Genomic DNA, 17,231 nt, shown 5'->3' with positions numbered 1-17,231 from the left:
ATATGTCATCCTGTTAATTTCTGAGAAAGTCCATGTGCTTTAGGAAAAGTGTACCTAATCTACGTCTTACTGCCTATTTTTTTCTAGACTAAACTTAGTGGTTTTTTTGTTGTTTTTTTTTTTGCAGGGGTGGTAGGAGACATTGACCCAACTTATGAGATTAAAAGAAAAACTGAGAAATAAGTGAAATCAAAAGCTTTTCAAAAGTTGTGAATTGACCTGGGGTGATGGTAGTCTAAAATCATATAGAAACTGGTGAGCTGAAGGTTTACCTGAAATTGCTAGGTAAATAAACATGCTCAGGGTATCCAAAATGCTGTGGTAAAAGCTTAGTGGGCAGATGTTCAGGGAATTAATTTTTATATTAAAGACACCTTGGAAAATTAAATAAAATTTCTGGTCCATTTAAAAATTATTCTTATTCTGGACATTTATACTCCATTAGTAAATTGCTTCCTACTAGGTTGAGGTTAAAACTATGCCATTTTAAGATGAACTTAAGTCCAGAAGCAAATATTCACTTGGAGATTTCAGGATTCGTCCCTCACCTCCATGTAGTTGTAACTGAAACTTTGGGAACTATGAATTGCCTTCTGAGTCACTTCAATTCACCAGTTTAATAGATGCCAAAGTATGAGCATTTCAAACATGCAGACAGTATTTGAATCACAGTTTATAGTTCAAGGGATCTGGGCCATTTCCTTCCTCCCTCCCTCCCTTCCTTCCTCCCTTCTTTCCTTCCTTCCTTCCTTCCTTCTTTCCTTTTTCTTTCTTCTCTCTCTTTCTTCCTTTCTCTTTTTTCTTTTCTTTTCTTTCTTTTTATGAGTACTCTGTTCTCTATACAACGCAGAGGGGCAGAGTTCTTGAGGACAGCAGTGGGACTAAGGATGCCCCCCACCCACCCACAGTTCTTCAATACGGACAATTCCTCGGTCTTTGGTTACGTGCTCTGCAACCAAAGTCCCCTTTGCATCAGATTCCCGCTCCCACACATCCCCCACTTCCCGCGCTAACCGCGTAGCAGTCATTGGGTGTTATTAGTTATCGACAGGCCTCCAGCAAGTCCTGGAGCTAAGGCGAGGTCCCCATTTCGCGCCTTGCCTCTCGCAGGAAACCACCACGAATGAAGGTTGTCAAGGCCGCGCGTTCCCAATGCAAGTAAAGCGAAGAGGGCGACGAAGGGCGACGAAGGGCGCTGGAGTCCCCAGCCTAGCCGCGGCGAACCCTCGCTTGCGGGCGCCCCGGAACCCTTGGCCCTGACTCGCTTGCCAGTCCCTGCTCAGCTCGCTGCGATCCTTCCCCTCCCTTCTCTGGCACAGTCAGCCCCGCCCCAACCTAGGCTCCGCCCCAGCGCGGCTTTTAAGCTCTTAAAGTTCCTCTTTCTCACCTCGGGAGTCTCAGTTTCAAGACTTGAACTTGGGACCCACTGCTGCCCTCAGCTCCTAGTGCGGGGCAAGGTAAGACCTGGGGTCGGGATGGAGTATAGGTGTGAGGCTGGCACGTCAGAGAACCCTGAGCGAGAGGCCAGAGGTCCCTGGGACAATCTCGAAGGCAGCACAAGAGACCCCAGCTTCGGAGTTGAGAGAAAGTACGCTCCTCTTGAGGGAGTCCGAACCCCCACCCTGTGTGGTCAGGGCCCAAGGCTTTTGTGCAGGCTCTGTGGAGGGCCCCCGGGGCACTGCCCGAGCATCTCCTCCGGCTCACCCTGCTCCCGTGTCCCCACCACTGTTCGGGGCCGCCCAGCGCCGGCCGGGACAGCACGCAGGCACCCGCTGGACCAGATTGGAGAACAAGATTGTTAGGTCCTCAGGAGTGGCCAGGACAGAGCCCTCGAAGGCACCCACACGGGGCCAAAGTCTTCCCCGCAGGAGAGAGCCTCTTACTTCTGAGGCCCCTTCTGCTCCTTTGTAAGGGTCCCAAACCCACCGCGGCTCCGGCGCGTGTTTCCCTGGCTGGTGTTGGAGGAAGACGACCTCCAAATTTGGGGCACTCGGGGCCTGCGCTCTGCTGCCCCAACTCCAGTCCTTTCCGGTCACCGGCACTCTCCACTGCAGCTCTCCTTCGCGGGCCTCCAGGGTCAGGCTGACACTACACGCGCCATCAGTATCTCCCGGTACTTGGCAAGGAAAGTAGCCAAGTACCGGGTCACTGCTGTTTGTTGCCCTCAGAGCCTACTTAATCCTTGCTCTTTGGCAAGGGCTTAGGGCTATTCTTGAGACAGAGTTTTGGTGAGGGAGAATGCCCGGGGGCGAGTTGGTGCGTGCTGAGCACCTGGCACAACCTAACTGCAAGCTAGCCCTCATGCAAAATTGGCGCGCAAGGGTCACCAAAGGAGTGTGAAATGGGGAGTAGGCAAGAATGGAAACTGACTGTGGGATCAAATGGACTGACAGTAGATTCGGGATGGACAAAGAGGAGCAAGAACTACGAGTGAGTGAGTAAACGGGGTGCCAAGAAGGGTGGAGGCTCGATGAGTGTGCACAAAAGCTAGAGTTGTGTGTCTGGGCTGCGGAGTGAGTAACAAAAAACGGAGAATCTAGAGGATGGGGTAGAATAATAGATTCCGCTGAGGGCGCGCTCAGGAGGAGATAGGATTGTGCGCACCAAGGGGACGAACCCGGGCCAGTTGAGGTGTCTTCTCTCAATGAACTTTGATGACCCTGTTTAGCGCGCGCCTCTCTACCTCGAGACTCCGGGCCTCGTGGTCATTGCCAGGGCGGTTTGGGACAAGGTACCCTGAGCGCTGTGCTGCGGTGCTTAAGGGCGGCCTTCCTCTCCCCTGCAGCTCAGAGTGAGTGCTGGAGGCAGATCCTGGGCACGAGAGGGCGGCAATCAACGCGCTGGGCATGAACCTGGAGGGTGGTGGCAGCCGAGGTGGAGAGTTCGGCATGAGCTCTGTGAGCTGCGGCAACGGGAAGCTCCGCCAGTGGCTGATCGACCAGATCGACAGCGGCAAGTACCCTGGGCTGGTGTGGGAGAACGAGGAGAAGAGCATCTTCCGCATCCCCTGGAAGCACGCGGGCAAGCAGGACTACAACCGCGAGGAGGACGCAGCCCTCTTCAAGGTTACACACACGTGGGGAGCCCGCGGTCTGGATGGGGGAGGGCCCCAGAGAACCGCATGGGTCCTGAATCCACTCTGCCGTGAGCCCAGTTCCTGCTCCGTGTGCCCGCCCGGTGGTTCTCAGAAGGGTGGTTACAAGCACAGGACTGACTGGAAAGGGTGGTCCCGGGTGGGCGGGCCTGGCGGCCAAGGAACATTGGGTGTCTAAGAGCCGAAGCCCAGAGAGAAGGGAAGTTTCGGCTTCTCTAGTGATTTTAAAAACCGAGAGGACCAGGTCCCGATCCCGAACGTGTGGTGTGAGTCAGAAACTTCCAGCAGTGGGGGAGTAATTGTTGCCTCGATCAGGGCAGGTCAACCACCTCAGGACACTGTGGTTGTAATTTTGTGGACTTCTCTGTTTCCATTGGGCCTCCATCTGTACCCCTGGATCCTTCCTTACCTCTTCTGATGAACTTGTGTCTCTCTTCATGTTTCTCTGTCTCTCTCAGCCCCCATAGGTGTGCTGGAGTCAGTTTCTTTTTGTCTCTTTCACTCTATGTTTCCCTGTGTTTTTACTATTTCTCTCTCTCTCTGAATATTTTTTTTCTTTGATTCAATGTCTCTGATGCAGGCTCTCTCTCATTCCACCTCTCCTTGGGCCCTTCCATACCTGTTTCTCCCTCTTTATCTCTCTGCTTCTGTTTGTCTGACCCCCTCTTTCCAAGTCTCTCTGGAATTTTCTCTAGGTTTCTGTTTGTCTCACCAACCCCACCCCCATCCCCCAGGCTTTTGGGTTTCTCTCTTTCTCTTTCTCCTCCTCTATCTCTCTCCCTCCAGGATCTCTGTTTTGAGCCTCTCTCTGGATCTTTCTGTCAGTGTGTGAGCTTCCCTCATGACTGTTTTCCCCTAGAGGAATTTACTCAGTGAACTGTGTATTAGGGCCCAGCCCCACCACCTGTGGGCAGAGCAGGCATAGGGGACTTCCTCAGGGAATTTGCTCTCAGAATACCTCAGATTGCCTGGCAGACCAGATGTGCTCCATTGGAGAAGCTCATCCCACAGCTCTGTCCCTAGTTACAATCAACTGTGTATTAGAAATTGGGTGAGTAGGTCCTTCCCCTTTACATCTTACCTACCTTTCACAAATACTTAGAGACTATTCAAACCACTTGTCTTCAACTCAGCAATGATAGAGACCAGTACTGTACATAGAAGATAACTGGTATGTTTGTCCTACATTTTGAGTGAGAGTGTAAATTTGAAGCACTGAAACATCATTCTTTTCTTTAGAAATACTATTCCCAGGTTCTTTCTTAAAAGATCTATATTTTAACTTTTTTCCTCTTCTTCCTCACCAGGCTTGGGCACTATTTAAAGGGAAATTCAGAGAAGGCATTGACAAGCCAGACCCTCCTACGTGGAAGACACGTTTGCGATGTGCTTTGAACAAGAGCAATGATTTTGAGGAGCTGGTTGAGAGAAGCCAGCTGGACATCTCAGACCCCTACAAAGTGTACAGGATTGTTCCTGAGGGAGCCAAAAAAGGTGGGGCTTCCTGGTTTGGGACCACAGAATATTGACAGTCAGACACTTATAACACCTTTATTTCATTCCGAAGTTCATTTTTCTACTTTTGTTTTTTCACAGCCTACCTGCCATCTGCCTCACATTCAGGCCCAGGAGGCTCACTGTCCAAGTTCTCTGGGTCATTAATTGAAATTCTTGTGGCATTAGTGTAGGGTGCTTTCTCAGATTCCACCTGCTTGTCTGAACATGTGTGTCCACATGTGTGTGTTTTCCAGTTAATTCTACTAAGTTATGGGCCCAGTTGCCCAATAAAAAATGGAAAACTTGTTCAAAGCTTTGCTTATCTATCAGTCTTACATGATTAACTTTTTGTAGAAGAGAAGCACACATTCATGCACAAATTACTACTATTTATAGAAATAAAAATGTTAACTTTTAAAGTGTACTATGGTCAGCTGGGCTGCTTATTCAGATCCCCTCTTCCCAAGATTCTGACATTGTGTCAGAGTAGAGCCCAGGAATCTGCATTTTAAACAAATCCTACAGTTGATCTTATTTGCAGAATATTTTGCTGGTGGGGCCCTTTCTGTCACATACAGGTGCATTCACACACAGCAGGACTTTGTAGAAATCAGCTTAATAGAGTTAACAAATAATTGCCCAAGGGAATTGCTGGAAAAAAGTCTTAGAATTTGTCAACACTATTATGCATTTTAAGAATTAAATCCTCAGATATTTTCTAAGATTTGATGCTTAGTTATATCAGTTTCTTTTTCACACTGTGCCATTTCCCTTTTGCAAAAAACACATAGGAGCAAAGCAGCTCACCCTAGAGGACCCACAGATGACCATGAGCCACCCCTATACCATGACGACGACTTACACCTCACTCCCAGCTCAGGTATGGTAGAAGGCGCAGGGCTTCTAGAAGGGAAGGCTGGGAAAAAATACACAAACAAACAAACAAAAAAACTGTTCTTGCTCTTAGTCAAACAACCAAACCAAACCCCTGGTCATTGAATGAGTGCCCCACTTTCAACCTGGTGTTGCTATCAGTCTTGATTTTAAGTAGGAGAGGAGTTGGCATGTCTGTGTGTTGGTTCAGACTTCCACTACTGATTCTAAAATCTTCTGGGAAATAGACCTATTGTGGAAGTTGAAGATTTTGGAAGCAGGACTTTATATCATGTGAAACCACAGGGCAGCTGATCTCTTTAGACTTTTCTGATGTGAATTACAGATCTGTTGTGTTCACTTTGGTGGGGAAAAGAAGGCTAATTTCCTCACAGTACTTTTGGTGCCAGGTTTAACCATATGATGAAGCTTTACATAAATCATTACTTTACAACACTGTCTCCATTGTGCTTATTTTGATTCTTTATGGCTATTTTTCACCTAGAGTGATGAGCCATTCAGTCCAGAGTCTTTCAGATGATAATATGATTGGGCTGCAGCCAATGAATAGATTGCCTGAGGAGTTTGGGAGGATATGAAAGAATCTGCTCCCATTTCCCAATGCCAACAAACTGTCTTTGCTGATCTGGTTGCTTTCATCTCTTTAGCAGGTTCATAACTATATGATGCCACCCCATGACCGAACCTGGAGGGAGTATGTCCCTGACCAGCCCCACCCTGAAATCTCCTATCAATGTCCTGTGACGTTTGGACCCCGAAGTCACCACTGGCAAGGCCCAGCTTGTGAAAATGGTAAGGACGGCACTGGGGCTGGTTCCTGTCTCTGCCACTGACCCAGCAGAGCAAACCTGGCTAAAGGGCCTTGGTCTCTCTTGATCTGTCCTTCTGTGCAGGACCACAAGTCTTTTCTCTTATCAGGACTGCTGGGAAAGACTTCATAGGCAGGGAAGGAGAGTTTTCTCTCTCCTGTGGGATGGTAAGGTCCTCAGAGGAAGGATGCCAAGGTTTACTAACATCAGGCCTACCACATGCCAGGACCTATTCTTGTAACTACCTTATGTGAATCTTATTTAAACACGACAAAGATCATTTCAAGTAGCTAAAAACAGCTCCATTTTTATAGAGGCTATCTCACAAAATGTGTTCTAGGATAGTGAAGCTGCTTCGGATCTGCTAACTCTGAAGCACAGCCTTCCCCTTAAGATAGGAAATGTCAGATGGCACACTGCTTAGCTATGTTTTTTTAAGTTATCTGTTGAACAGGTTAACATTTTTCCACCTTGTTGAATAATCTTAAGCTTTATTTTTAATCCTTGGCAAAAAATAATAGATTTTAGCAGTCTTCCCTCCTGGATTGTCCCTTAATGTTGGCTGAGGGCCACAAAATTTCGCTGATCTCTTTCGGTCTACATATCTGTCAAGTGGGTTTACTTCAGCTGTGCTCAAGCCCTCCCCCTCTACAGGGACACCAGGAGATTACTGAGCTAGTATATTTCTCTTAAACAATGGTGTGCCCCTTGTAGTTATTCTTAGAATTAGAGATGATAATAAGAGGAATGAATAAATACTATTTAAAAAGAATAAAAAGTTTCCACAGGGTATGTAGTGCTGGTTTTGGACCACTCTGGATTAGATGTGGTTCCATGCCTGTAGGGGTTCCCCAGACTTCAAGAGGAGATCTCAAAGCAGAAGCACTAATTAGTTAAGTGAAAAGAAAATTTCAAATGGTATGTTCAGTGCAGCATAACACATGATTTTAGAATTCTTGAGTTAGTTATTTAAAGAAAAATCCTGAGAAGGGTCAGCATATAGATTCTTTTGTACATTCTAGGACTATCTGGTCAGTTCCCCTTTTTCTAGTTATGTTCCAGTCACTGTTGGATTATGGTATTGAAGAAGTACACCATTATTTAAGGTTTGTGTTGAGTAGCATGTTTACAAAAGAACTCATAATTCAGTTTTATTAGCTTCTCAGAAATAATTTGTAGCAAAGGTTGGTTTTCTGTACCACAGTGTGGGAATTAGTGAACATTAAACTTGTTTCAGAAATTCAGACCCATGTCCCGTGCATATGGCTCTACTAAACTAATAATTCCAGTGAAGAGATAATGCATAGAACTGTGCAAAAAAAAGATGGAATATGCAGACATATTTTGAAGCATTAGGTGACATTAAAAATAGTGCAAGGTTTTAATTGGGCTTTTGGCCTGAGAACTCTTGTGTATCTGAGCTCACAGTTCTGCTGTGAACTTGCTATGTGAACAGGGGAGAATCACTCCATCTCTCTGAGTCTCAGTTTCCTGGTTATCAGTTATGGAGGGATGTTGGCCAAAGTGTACAATCTCCCAATTATAAGATGAATACATTCTCGGGGTCTAATGTACAGTTAACAATACTGTATGATATTTGATATTAAAAGTTGCTAAGAGAGTAGATCTTAAATGTTTTCAACACACACACAAAAAAGTGGTAATTATGTGTGGTGATGGAGGTATTAAGAAGAAAGAAAGAAAGAAAGAAAGAAAGAAAGAAAGAAAGAAAGAAAGAAAGAAAGAAAGAAAAGAAGGAAGGAAGGAAGGAAGGAAGGAAGGAAGGAAGGAAGGAAAGAAAGAAAGAAAAGAAAGAAAGAAAGAAAGAAAGAAAGAAAGAAAGAAAGAAAGAAAGAAAGAAAGAAAGAAAGAAAGAGAGAAAGAAAGAAAGAAAGAAAGAATTACAGAGGGAGAGTTCTGAGTTTCCTTCCAAAGCTGTGAAAAGGCTCCTTCCTCCTCTGGATTTGGTTTTTCCCATAGGACTTTTAGCTTATCTTTGCCTGTTGAGAGAGCCTATGGTCAGCTCTGGAGAGCCAACCCATGGCCCTTCATTCCTGGGTTTGGTGCAGGCCTATCTATGTGTGGATGAACTCTGACTTTCATTTGCAAATACAGGTTGCCAGGTGACAGGAACCTTTTATGCTTGTGCCCCGCCTGAGTCCCAGGCCTCTGGAATCCCCATAGAGCCAAGCATAAGGTCTGCCGAAGCCTTGGCCCTCTCAGGTGAGTGTGGCGTACGGTCTGGAGGCACCCACAGGTGGCCTGTGTCTACAGAGTTCACCCTCCACTTTTGGGTAGAATTGATGGGGCAATTGGTGAGCACAGCCTATGGGCACTCAGTCCTCCAGCTGGTGCCTGGATGTGTATGGACACATCTGAACTCACCACCACCGTGAATGAGAAACAGTATTAGCAAAGTTGCCACTGAGAAGCCCACTATGATTCTAATTCAATTCTATGTGCTGGTTGAGGCATTTTAAGTTCTCCATTGGCATTTATCTGAATTTCCAAGAATATGCAAACACTCCATTTCATTTACCTAGAGTCCCTCTTCAGCTAACACCTTCACAATATAGTATAATTTCTTAGAAAACAGCACCAAGGTTTCTCATTGTGAAAAGCTGATCACTCTGCCAAGTTTAGCCATAAACAGGTCTTTCTCATCAGCCTTCTGGAGACATTAGTTCTGGCTACTTTGCATTCATTGCATTTGTGTGAGTATTGTGGTCTTTCTCTGAACTTTGATATGTCTTGAAAAAAGAATATATGGATTAGATCTGATATGTATGTTTCACTTCTAAAAGAATCCTGGCACCTCAATCTTACCTGTTTTAAGGAAGGCACTTCAGGTGTACTAAGCCTATGTGATGTGTATATATTTATTTTTTAGATAATGTGTTGGATTGTTTAAGAATGGGACTTGTATTTATATTAAAAATGAAAAGCTTAAGCCTCTGGATCCTCTTGCATCTCCCCAACCCAACCTCACTTCTTTAAAAATAAGTGATAAAAAACATAAGCTAAATTCTCAAGGTTTCAGGGAGACAAGGATTTTGAGTACCTTTTTTGCTCCAAGGGGAGCTGGAGTTTTATGATTTAGTTCTTTTTGATTCCAAAGTTCTGAATGAGGCTGCTGCCTCCCCTTCTGAGAGGCTCCTGAGTGATGGAGGGGAGATTTTCCAAGTAGAAAGTCTTGTGTTTGCTTTTAGCAACTTTCAAACCCTTTCTTGAGCTCTTAAAACTTGTGTGAGTGCCTGAAAATTAGAAAATAAACAGCTACTTATATCACTGTGACCTCGTGATTTCTGGTGACATGAAATGAAATGAAACCTGCCCTGCTAGTTACCTCTAATGGCCAACACCCACTCTCACCAGGCTGCACCATCAGGCTGCGCCATCGAGCTGCTCTCAGCCAGTGTTTACAACAGCAGAAATTGAAGTGGAGAATTGACGCAGTTATGTGGGTTGTCTACAAACCTACCATTGAAAAATAAGAGGGTTTTGTGGATTTCTGTTTTGGGCATGAATAATACAGATTAATTGGGTATGTTTATTAGAAAACTGCCATTCCCATCCCTTCTTAAGTCCCCTGCAGTTACTGATAGGAAGCTTTTTTGCTTTTCAATTAAGGGCCCTTTGCAAATCTATCTCAGTCTTTTCAGCCTGTGAGTCATATTTTAAAGAAGGTTCTGAAATTATCAAAATTGCATAAATAAATTTATCCTGTTTAAGGTTTTAGAAAGCATTGTTTTAGAGTTATTTTCAGACTTAAACACATAGCCTAGTAGGAGATTTCAGCAGACTTTACTCTCAACATTTCTCTCATTGATTCTTTTCTTTCCACATGGATTAATTTTATTATACAAGTAGTACATACATAGTGTGAAAACTAATGAAAAATAAACTTCACATTCCCACCACCCAGAGATCACCACTGATAAGGCCTTAGTGCTTAGCCTTCTTGAAGCTTTAATATATACGTATTTTTAACCTTATGACATCATATTGATATTTTAGGGTAGTTTCAGATCTGTGGACATATTCGTTTTTACCCCTGACACATCATTATGCTCTTTTTTCTTTTTGCTAGTAAAAATTAAACTTAGGGTTTACTTTCTCCAAAATCGAAACTGATTGTCATGCTTAAAGATTAATTTTTGTTCAGTGGTACATGATTTAGTATTTTAGACATCACCACTACCATCATCACACACACAAAAATGATATAGGAAGTTCTTAACAGTAGTGCTTTCTAATACAAGTCAAACCTACTTTGCAGAAAAATAATGAAAGTTTTGCTCCCCTACCCTCTCAAAACCCATGGTCCCATAAATTTGGAAAATAATAAGTTAGACAACATCAAATTGATTTCTTATGGAACTTCTCCAATGTATCTCATTGCCTGTGAACCTCCAGGAGGGAAAGAAAGGTATGCAGCATGTAATAGACTTCCAGACCCTAGAACTTCTTACTATCTACACAGCAAGTTAGGGTATCAGTGTCCCACCAAATATTCTTTGTTCTGGCTCATAGTCTGGCATCCTGATGGGCATGCAATGCTTCTTAGTCCTTTAGCACTGACCCCAGATGTTCTATTTGCAGACTGCCGCCTCCACATCTGCTTGTATTACCGGGAAATCCTAGTGAAAGAGTTGACCACGGCCAGCCCTGAAGGTTGTCGGATCTCCCATGGACACACCTATGATGCCAGTAACCTGGACCAGGTCCTCTTCCCCTACCCAGATGACAATGGTCAGAGGAAAAACATCGAGAAACTGCTGAGCCACCTAGAAAGGGGTGTGGTCCTCTGGATGGCCCCCGATGGGCTTTATGCCAAAAGACTGTGCCAGAGTAGAATCTATTGGGATGGACCCTTAGCACTGTGCAGTGACCGGCCCAACAAACTGGAGAGAGACCAGACCTGCAAGCTATTTGACACACAGCAGTTTTTATCAGGTAATGCACCTAATTATCGATTAGAATTGAGTGCCTCATACCAGGAGCCTTACAGAAAGAGAATAAAGGTGGTGGTGGTATGTCTGCCACAATGGTCAAAAAACAACACGTCACTCCAGCCGGACAGAGGTCTTCCTTCTGTTAACTCCTGAACCCACTGGGCATGATCCCAGAATATGTTTCTTGTTTGTTTCACATCTCACCTCTCCTTTCACCACCTGCTCCTCTCGATCAGCAGAAGGGTACAAAGAAGAGGGAGATTGCTCAATGGGACTGAGGTTCAGACTGATAGCTTGAACTTCTGGAATTCCACAAATAGTCACCTAGTAATCCAATTCACACTTTATAGGCAGTCTGATCTCAGCAAACATATCTGTTGATGTTTCAGGTCTTTTAAGGTTCTTAGGAAAATTGCAGCTGTTAGAAATATAGCATTACCATTCTTGGTTATGAGATGTGTCATCGTTATGCAGATGCCCTCCCTGTAGGTGGGCCACAGATTAGAGTGTGTTGAAGTGATTTTTCAAAGGGAAAATTATGAGAAGGCTTTAAGCTATCTCTATGATATGTGTGTTTCAAATCATATTTTTCAGAACCAGTAAGTTTTGTTTTCCTAGTTTTGAGTTCATGACAATTAAATCAGCTCTGGACTGGTTTTTGTGAAACCACTGGCTACATTATTAGTGAGATGAAACAACTTCATCCCAAGTGTTCATATAGAAATTGATATTGACGCTGCCTCTTTTGGAGGCAGAAAGCTGTTCCAACCTGCCAGATAACTGCTGATTCTTTCTCTACCTTATCCTTAACCTATTTTTTAAGTACCCCCTTCAGAAACACCTTATGTCTTTGGGTTTTCTTGTTCTTCTCCTCTCCCTGAACATGCATTTTAATTCAGTTCCTTCAAAATAAAAATATGAAACACCTCTGTGCTCTGGCGCCATTAGCATTTGCTCAGCCTTTGGGTTTAAGTTGCCTGAATTTGCTTATGCTAATTCAAATTCTCTTTTGGTGCTCCCAAACAAATATCTCCCTAGATGACTAACCCTCCCCCAGAGGTGTGACAAAAAGAAGAGGGAGAACTGAGTCTCTGGTTCCCCAAGGCAGCACCACGGGTGAGAAACCCACTTGGGTCTGAGGGCCCCTCCCTAAATGAACTGATGAATTGCCTCTAAGACAGTGTTGTGACTGTTCTGTCTCTCCTGGGTCTCAGTGTGGTGATCATAATAGGGTCCTGAGAGTGGTCCTGAGCCATTGAGGAGTGCCCCATCTGTACTGTCTGTTCTGCAGTGGAATCTGAAAGAGCCTTCTGGGTTTGGATCTCCTCAAAGACTGTGGATCTTGGTCTCTTTGGATCCAGGAGATACTGCAGGGCTAGGGCTTTAATTAAGGCACCCCAGGGAAATAGCACTTGTTTCTCTGAGTTTCTCTCAAAGTACATGTTTTAGGAAAGCAGACTCCTCTCATTCTAACTAGGCAATGAATTCTTCTTTGAGTCACAGTGAACTGAGAGGTGCATACAGTGAAGAAGCAGGCAGGCAGGCACGATGTGCCAGCTACCAGCATCTTCAAGCCGTGAATTCACTTGCCTAGAACTTAGTATGTATCTGTGAGCAAGAGTTGTTTTGTTTTCTTTTTCCTTTCTTCTATAATCAAGAGCCATGCTTTTTGTCCACAGCAAACTCTTATCTTGCATTTGTCACTGAGGTGCAAGGAGGGACAAGTAAACTTGAAAACTGTAGCTGTGTGGACCAGCTCTGCCTAATCATAGAGGTTTTCATGTTATCAAGCCTCTGAAGCATGATTTTTTCAGAGAATTGTACCAACTTGCCATTCTGATTAGCTTGTGTAGGTGTAGCGAGACCTCCGTAGTGTAAATGCCTTTTAAACATTCTGACTAAATCCGTTAGGTTTAATTTGAATTCTGGAAGATAAAAAAGCAGGAAGTCAAATGGTCCAGTGAGTTAGCTAGAAACTTCTCTTCAGTTGAAGAGAACAGTGGAAATCTTTGCTATCTACCCATTCAGGATTTGCAGACTGCTAGGGACAGCCCCCGAAGGCAGAGCTCAAGGGTGTGGATCTGATAAAGATGCAGCCGGGTGCTGTTCCACAGAAGTTGTAGCAGAAACTGTGTAAGCACGTTTCTTTTGTATAAATGACATTTGAGTCTAGCGGAAAGAAGAGGAGCAGCTAGAGCCATGAGTTATCTTGAATGTGGGTGAGGGGTTGAACATATCTTTCCAACAGTGCTCTATTCTCTGTTTTGCATCCTTAGGGTAGGATTGGTGGCTTCAGGTTCTGCACATCCACATATGTGGGGGCCCCTCCTGCTTCATACCTACCCTTCTCATCTCAAATCATTGTCCGTCCTAGAAGACAGGCAAAAAGTCCACCCAAAGTCACACAGTTTGGGCTTAGTGCCAAGTGGGATGCAGCTGCCCATCCTGCTACTCAGTCTCTGAGATAACATCAAGCATTTTCTGTGGGGCCTGAGTCACATAGAGGTCCTAGGTAACAGATATGGGATTATGAAGGCTCAGCAGTTTTGAGAAGAGGTTTTTAAGTAATACCAGGACAAGTTAGAAAATTCTGATGTTTTTAAGAGAAAATTTCTTCTTTGTATAAATTATTATCTTGCCTCAACATAGCTACACCATATATTTTCCTTTTTCTTCCTCTTTCACTCCTTTATCCTACCTTTTGCATCCTCATGGGCCCAATACTGCAAAGTAAGCTTCTTAATCTGCAAGGCGTATTCCTCTTGAAGAATCAAGTGAGGCCTGGAGCCTGCTCAGCAAAAGCACACATATGTACATGTACATGCAGTTTTCCATCTGGGGTCTACAGGTTAAAAACCCCACTTAAGAGATATAAGAGTGCTCATTCCTACTTTTGTCTTCAGAGTCAACATAGAGCTCTTGCTTTCTGTTTTAACCTGATGTGCTCAATGATGAAGGTTCTGAACATGTTTTCTTTTTTTTTTCTTGTGGGGTTTCTCCAGAGTTGCAAGCCTTTGCTCATCATGGCCGACCCCTGCCAAGATTCCAGGTAACGCTATGCTTCGGGGAGGAGTTTCCAGATCCCCAGAGGCAAAGGAAACTCATCACCGCACATGTGAGTATTCAGTCACATTTAAATGGTTGTCTCCCTGTTCTTCATCAAGAGCAGGCTTCCATTTACAGACCTCTCAAATGAAAAATAAATGTCAAATGACTTGGGAAAATAGTAAGGGAAGAATTGTGATCCAGTGAGTGATGCAGGGAGTGTAGCCCAGAGACCCTCATCCTATTCCCAGCCCCAGAAATCTACTCATCAGAAATTGGAGATTGCCTCCAACCATAGGCTGCATTTATCGCATCTTTTTTATTTTTCAAGAAAATTGTCATATTCCCATTTTATATGGATTTAAAATGATTGATGCCCTTTAAAATTCTCCACATTTAATATTACTTTAAAACACTGTCTGATTTTCATCTGATGGAGGTTTTTTTTCCCAAATGGGAAACTGTTTATTGACATCTGTATTTTGTAGGTCCTTCAAATGTTTTCCAACTCTTCTTTTATTTCTAGATTTTTAAAAAGTTATAATCGTTGGAAACCAAGAGCCATGTGTTATTTGGAGAAAGCTAAATCTTTCAAGGAATGCAAGTAGATCAGACCATTGTAATGTTCTATAGCAGAATTTAAGTTAGGTTTGACTGTGGCAAGTAAACATTTTTTTCATAAAAAAAAGAAAGAAAAAAGTTTATATAGACAACATTTAGCATTAATTTGCCACAGAAAAGAGTTCTGAATACCTAGGACTTTTGAATTTGAAAACTGTGCATTGCTACATACCTTCAAGAGTTATGAATAGGCCCAGATAATGACTAGCAAAGGTAAAAATTCATACCCAATAATGTAAAAATTCAGGTCATATTTTAGTCCTGATAATGTTTCTTATTGAAAACTAAAATAAAACACTATCCAATCTTTAACATGCAGTCCTCCTTCTTGATTGTAAAATCAGAAACCAACCCAATAAACAAAATATAATCTCATAGACTTCAGCCTTTTCTCATGAATCTGTTCCAATGATTTATAAAATCATTGATGGAATCTTGTTAATAACTGGGATTGTTAAATGACTAAATAAACTTGGCATTGATAAATAACATTTAGGAAGCTGGTGATAAACTCCCAAATCACTGATCTGACTTTGAGTGTTTTTGGATGCACTCTCTCTCCTATACGTCAGGCAAAGATGGATTTCCCAGGCAAAGACCCCTGAAATCACCCTGTATGGTGCAGAAAAGGGAAATAGGTTTGCATGCACCCAAGAGTTTCTATTATTTTTATTATAGATTTAGTTTATTCCAGGTAATTTTTATAAGCTACTCTTAAGTTGCTATATACCAAATAATATATGAGACTCAATTTAATAGCACAGTTAACTGAAAATATTTAGTTTTCTTAGATGTTGTAAATTCAGGAAGAGATGAAAGTTAAAGTTTTTTTGGTGAATGCAATCCACAGTAATAACCAAACTAGATGAATTTGGGATCAGTTAAATGTTATTTTCCCACAATAGGAGTTTTGTTGTTGCTTTTGCTTCTTTTTCTTTTCTCTTTGGCTTAGAAGCATGCAGATTACCTAGGTCACCCTGGAATTGTGAATTGTTCAGGATGAGCCCCCTCATCCCTGTCAAACTGAAATGGAAAAATAAACTTATTGACCTAAGTTACACTAAATATTACCTCAAATTTTCTTTTAATTTGGTTATTTTACCTGATATGTTTCTGTCTTGGTTAAATGTAAATTTGCAGCAATAGATCATTTAAAAGTATCAGCTTTAACTTTAATTTCAGTGGAAACCCACAATTAAGTAGATTCTGTTTAGAGGTGTGTATATATAAGGACTAACAAAAATTAGTTCTTCAGAAGCCTCCAAGTATAAAATTTTTGAGGTGTTATAGCACCTAACTTTGGATATAACTTTACTATACTTTTACATATATTGAGTTATTTAATGATGATCCAATTGTAGGATGGTAAAAAGAATATCTTAGTAACATGTTCTTAAAATCTCATTAAAGGTTGAACCTCTACTAGCCAGACAACTATATTATTTTGCTCAACAAAACAGTGGACATTTCCTAAGGAGCTATGATTTGCCTGAACACATTAGCAGTCCTGAGGATTATCACAGATCTATTCGCCACTCTTCTATTCAAGAATGAAAATGTCAAGTGATTTTGTTTCATTGTAAATATCTGACTTTAACAACAACAGCGGATTGAACCCTCCTCTTTTTATTCTGATAAACTTGGGAATTGGAGCTTCAGTTCAACACTTAAGGAGAATCTCAGCAGGAATGTGTATAGAAAATGAGCTCCATCTAATGCACAGATGAGCTTTTTCCAAAAGGAAGAACAGTCTTTAAGATCTTCTATAGATTGTCATCATTGATGATAACTGTGAAATTTAACCAAAGGTTGTGTTTACATTTGCTTAAATGCTATCTCTTATTTGATATGGATAATTTCTTGCTTGAAGACTGAGAAAACTTGTATTTCAGTATTGACCACTAATTAGAGTGATGAAAGCAGTTAAGTATTGTACTGTTTCTCAGGGAAGTAAAATCTCCATTTAAGGCTACTCTGCCCGCAAAAGAAAGGTATTAACACATGTAGGAGATGTTGTTGTTGTAGAAAATGCTTGCTTATAGAAGGAAACGAAATATTCAACTGAGGTTGGGCCACAGTGCTTTCAGCTTTGGGGTGGCTCATCTCACCTCCTTGCCTGGGTCTCACCCTAGGGTAAGCTCCTAAGCCCTGCCTTTCACTGCCCTGTTTGCTTTCCCTCTTGGGGTGCTCTTGGAAGCCATTTGGTAGACTTTATTGCTATTTTCCTGAGCCAAAAAGCATTAGGGCTACCCATGAGTAGTACTTTTTTTTCAATCTGGATAAAATTGCTACAATATATTACATGAGTTTTAGAGC

At 42.7% G+C, this 17,231-nt stretch overlaps 1 protein-coding gene across 3 annotated transcripts; it reads left to right on the top strand.

The window, feature by feature from the left end:
• Positions 1 to 1,390: 1,390 nt before the first annotated feature.
• IRF4 (interferon regulatory factor 4) lies at positions 1,391 to 16,842 on the top strand. 3 transcript variants are annotated; one of them, XM_045841750.1, is made up of 9 exons: positions 1,391 to 1,457; positions 2,786 to 3,065; positions 4,402 to 4,588; positions 5,383 to 5,471; positions 6,136 to 6,277; positions 8,410 to 8,517; positions 10,897 to 11,250; positions 14,252 to 14,364; positions 16,326 to 16,842. In XM_045841750.1, the coding sequence occupies exons 2-9, from the start codon at positions 2,847 to 2,849 to the stop codon at positions 16,467 to 16,469; spliced, it is 1,356 nt and encodes a 451-aa protein (XP_045697706.1). In that variant the 5' UTR covers positions 1,391 to 1,457; positions 2,786 to 2,846; the 3' UTR covers positions 16,470 to 16,842. The 3 variants fall into 3 exon arrangements, with proteins under 3 accessions (XP_045697706.1, XP_045697705.1, XP_045697707.1); XM_045841749.1 differs by having other exon boundaries at positions 6,133 to 6,277; XM_045841751.1 differs by lacking the exon at positions 8,410 to 8,517 and having other exon boundaries at positions 6,133 to 6,277.
• Positions 16,843 to 17,231: the final 389 nt, after the last annotated feature.

Source organism: Phyllostomus hastatus, unplaced genomic scaffold (assembly GCF_019186645.2).
Source record: "Phyllostomus hastatus isolate PE091 unplaced genomic scaffold, TTU_PhHast_1.1 phas_contig_37, whole genome shotgun sequence".
NCBI classification, from domain to species: domain Eukaryota; kingdom Metazoa; phylum Chordata; class Mammalia; order Chiroptera; family Phyllostomidae; genus Phyllostomus; species Phyllostomus hastatus.
The sequence above is the reverse complement of the archived record's forward strand: the minus strand, read 5'-3'. Positions and strand labels throughout refer to the sequence as shown.

Excerpts from the sequence above, each read along its gene's own strand:
- IRF4 (XM_045841749.1), top strand. The coding sequence starts at position 2,847 with ATGAACCTGGAGGGTGGTGGCAGCCGAGGTGGAGAGTTCGGCATGAGC. Across the intron at positions 5,472-6,132 it reads ACACCTCACTCCCAGCTCAG|CAGGTTCATAACTATATGAT; the intron begins GTATGGTAGAAG and ends TCATCTCTTTAG. Across the intron at positions 6,278-8,409 it reads AGGCCCAGCTTGTGAAAATG|GTTGCCAGGTGACAGGAACC; the intron begins GTAAGGACGGCA and ends TTGCAAATACAG.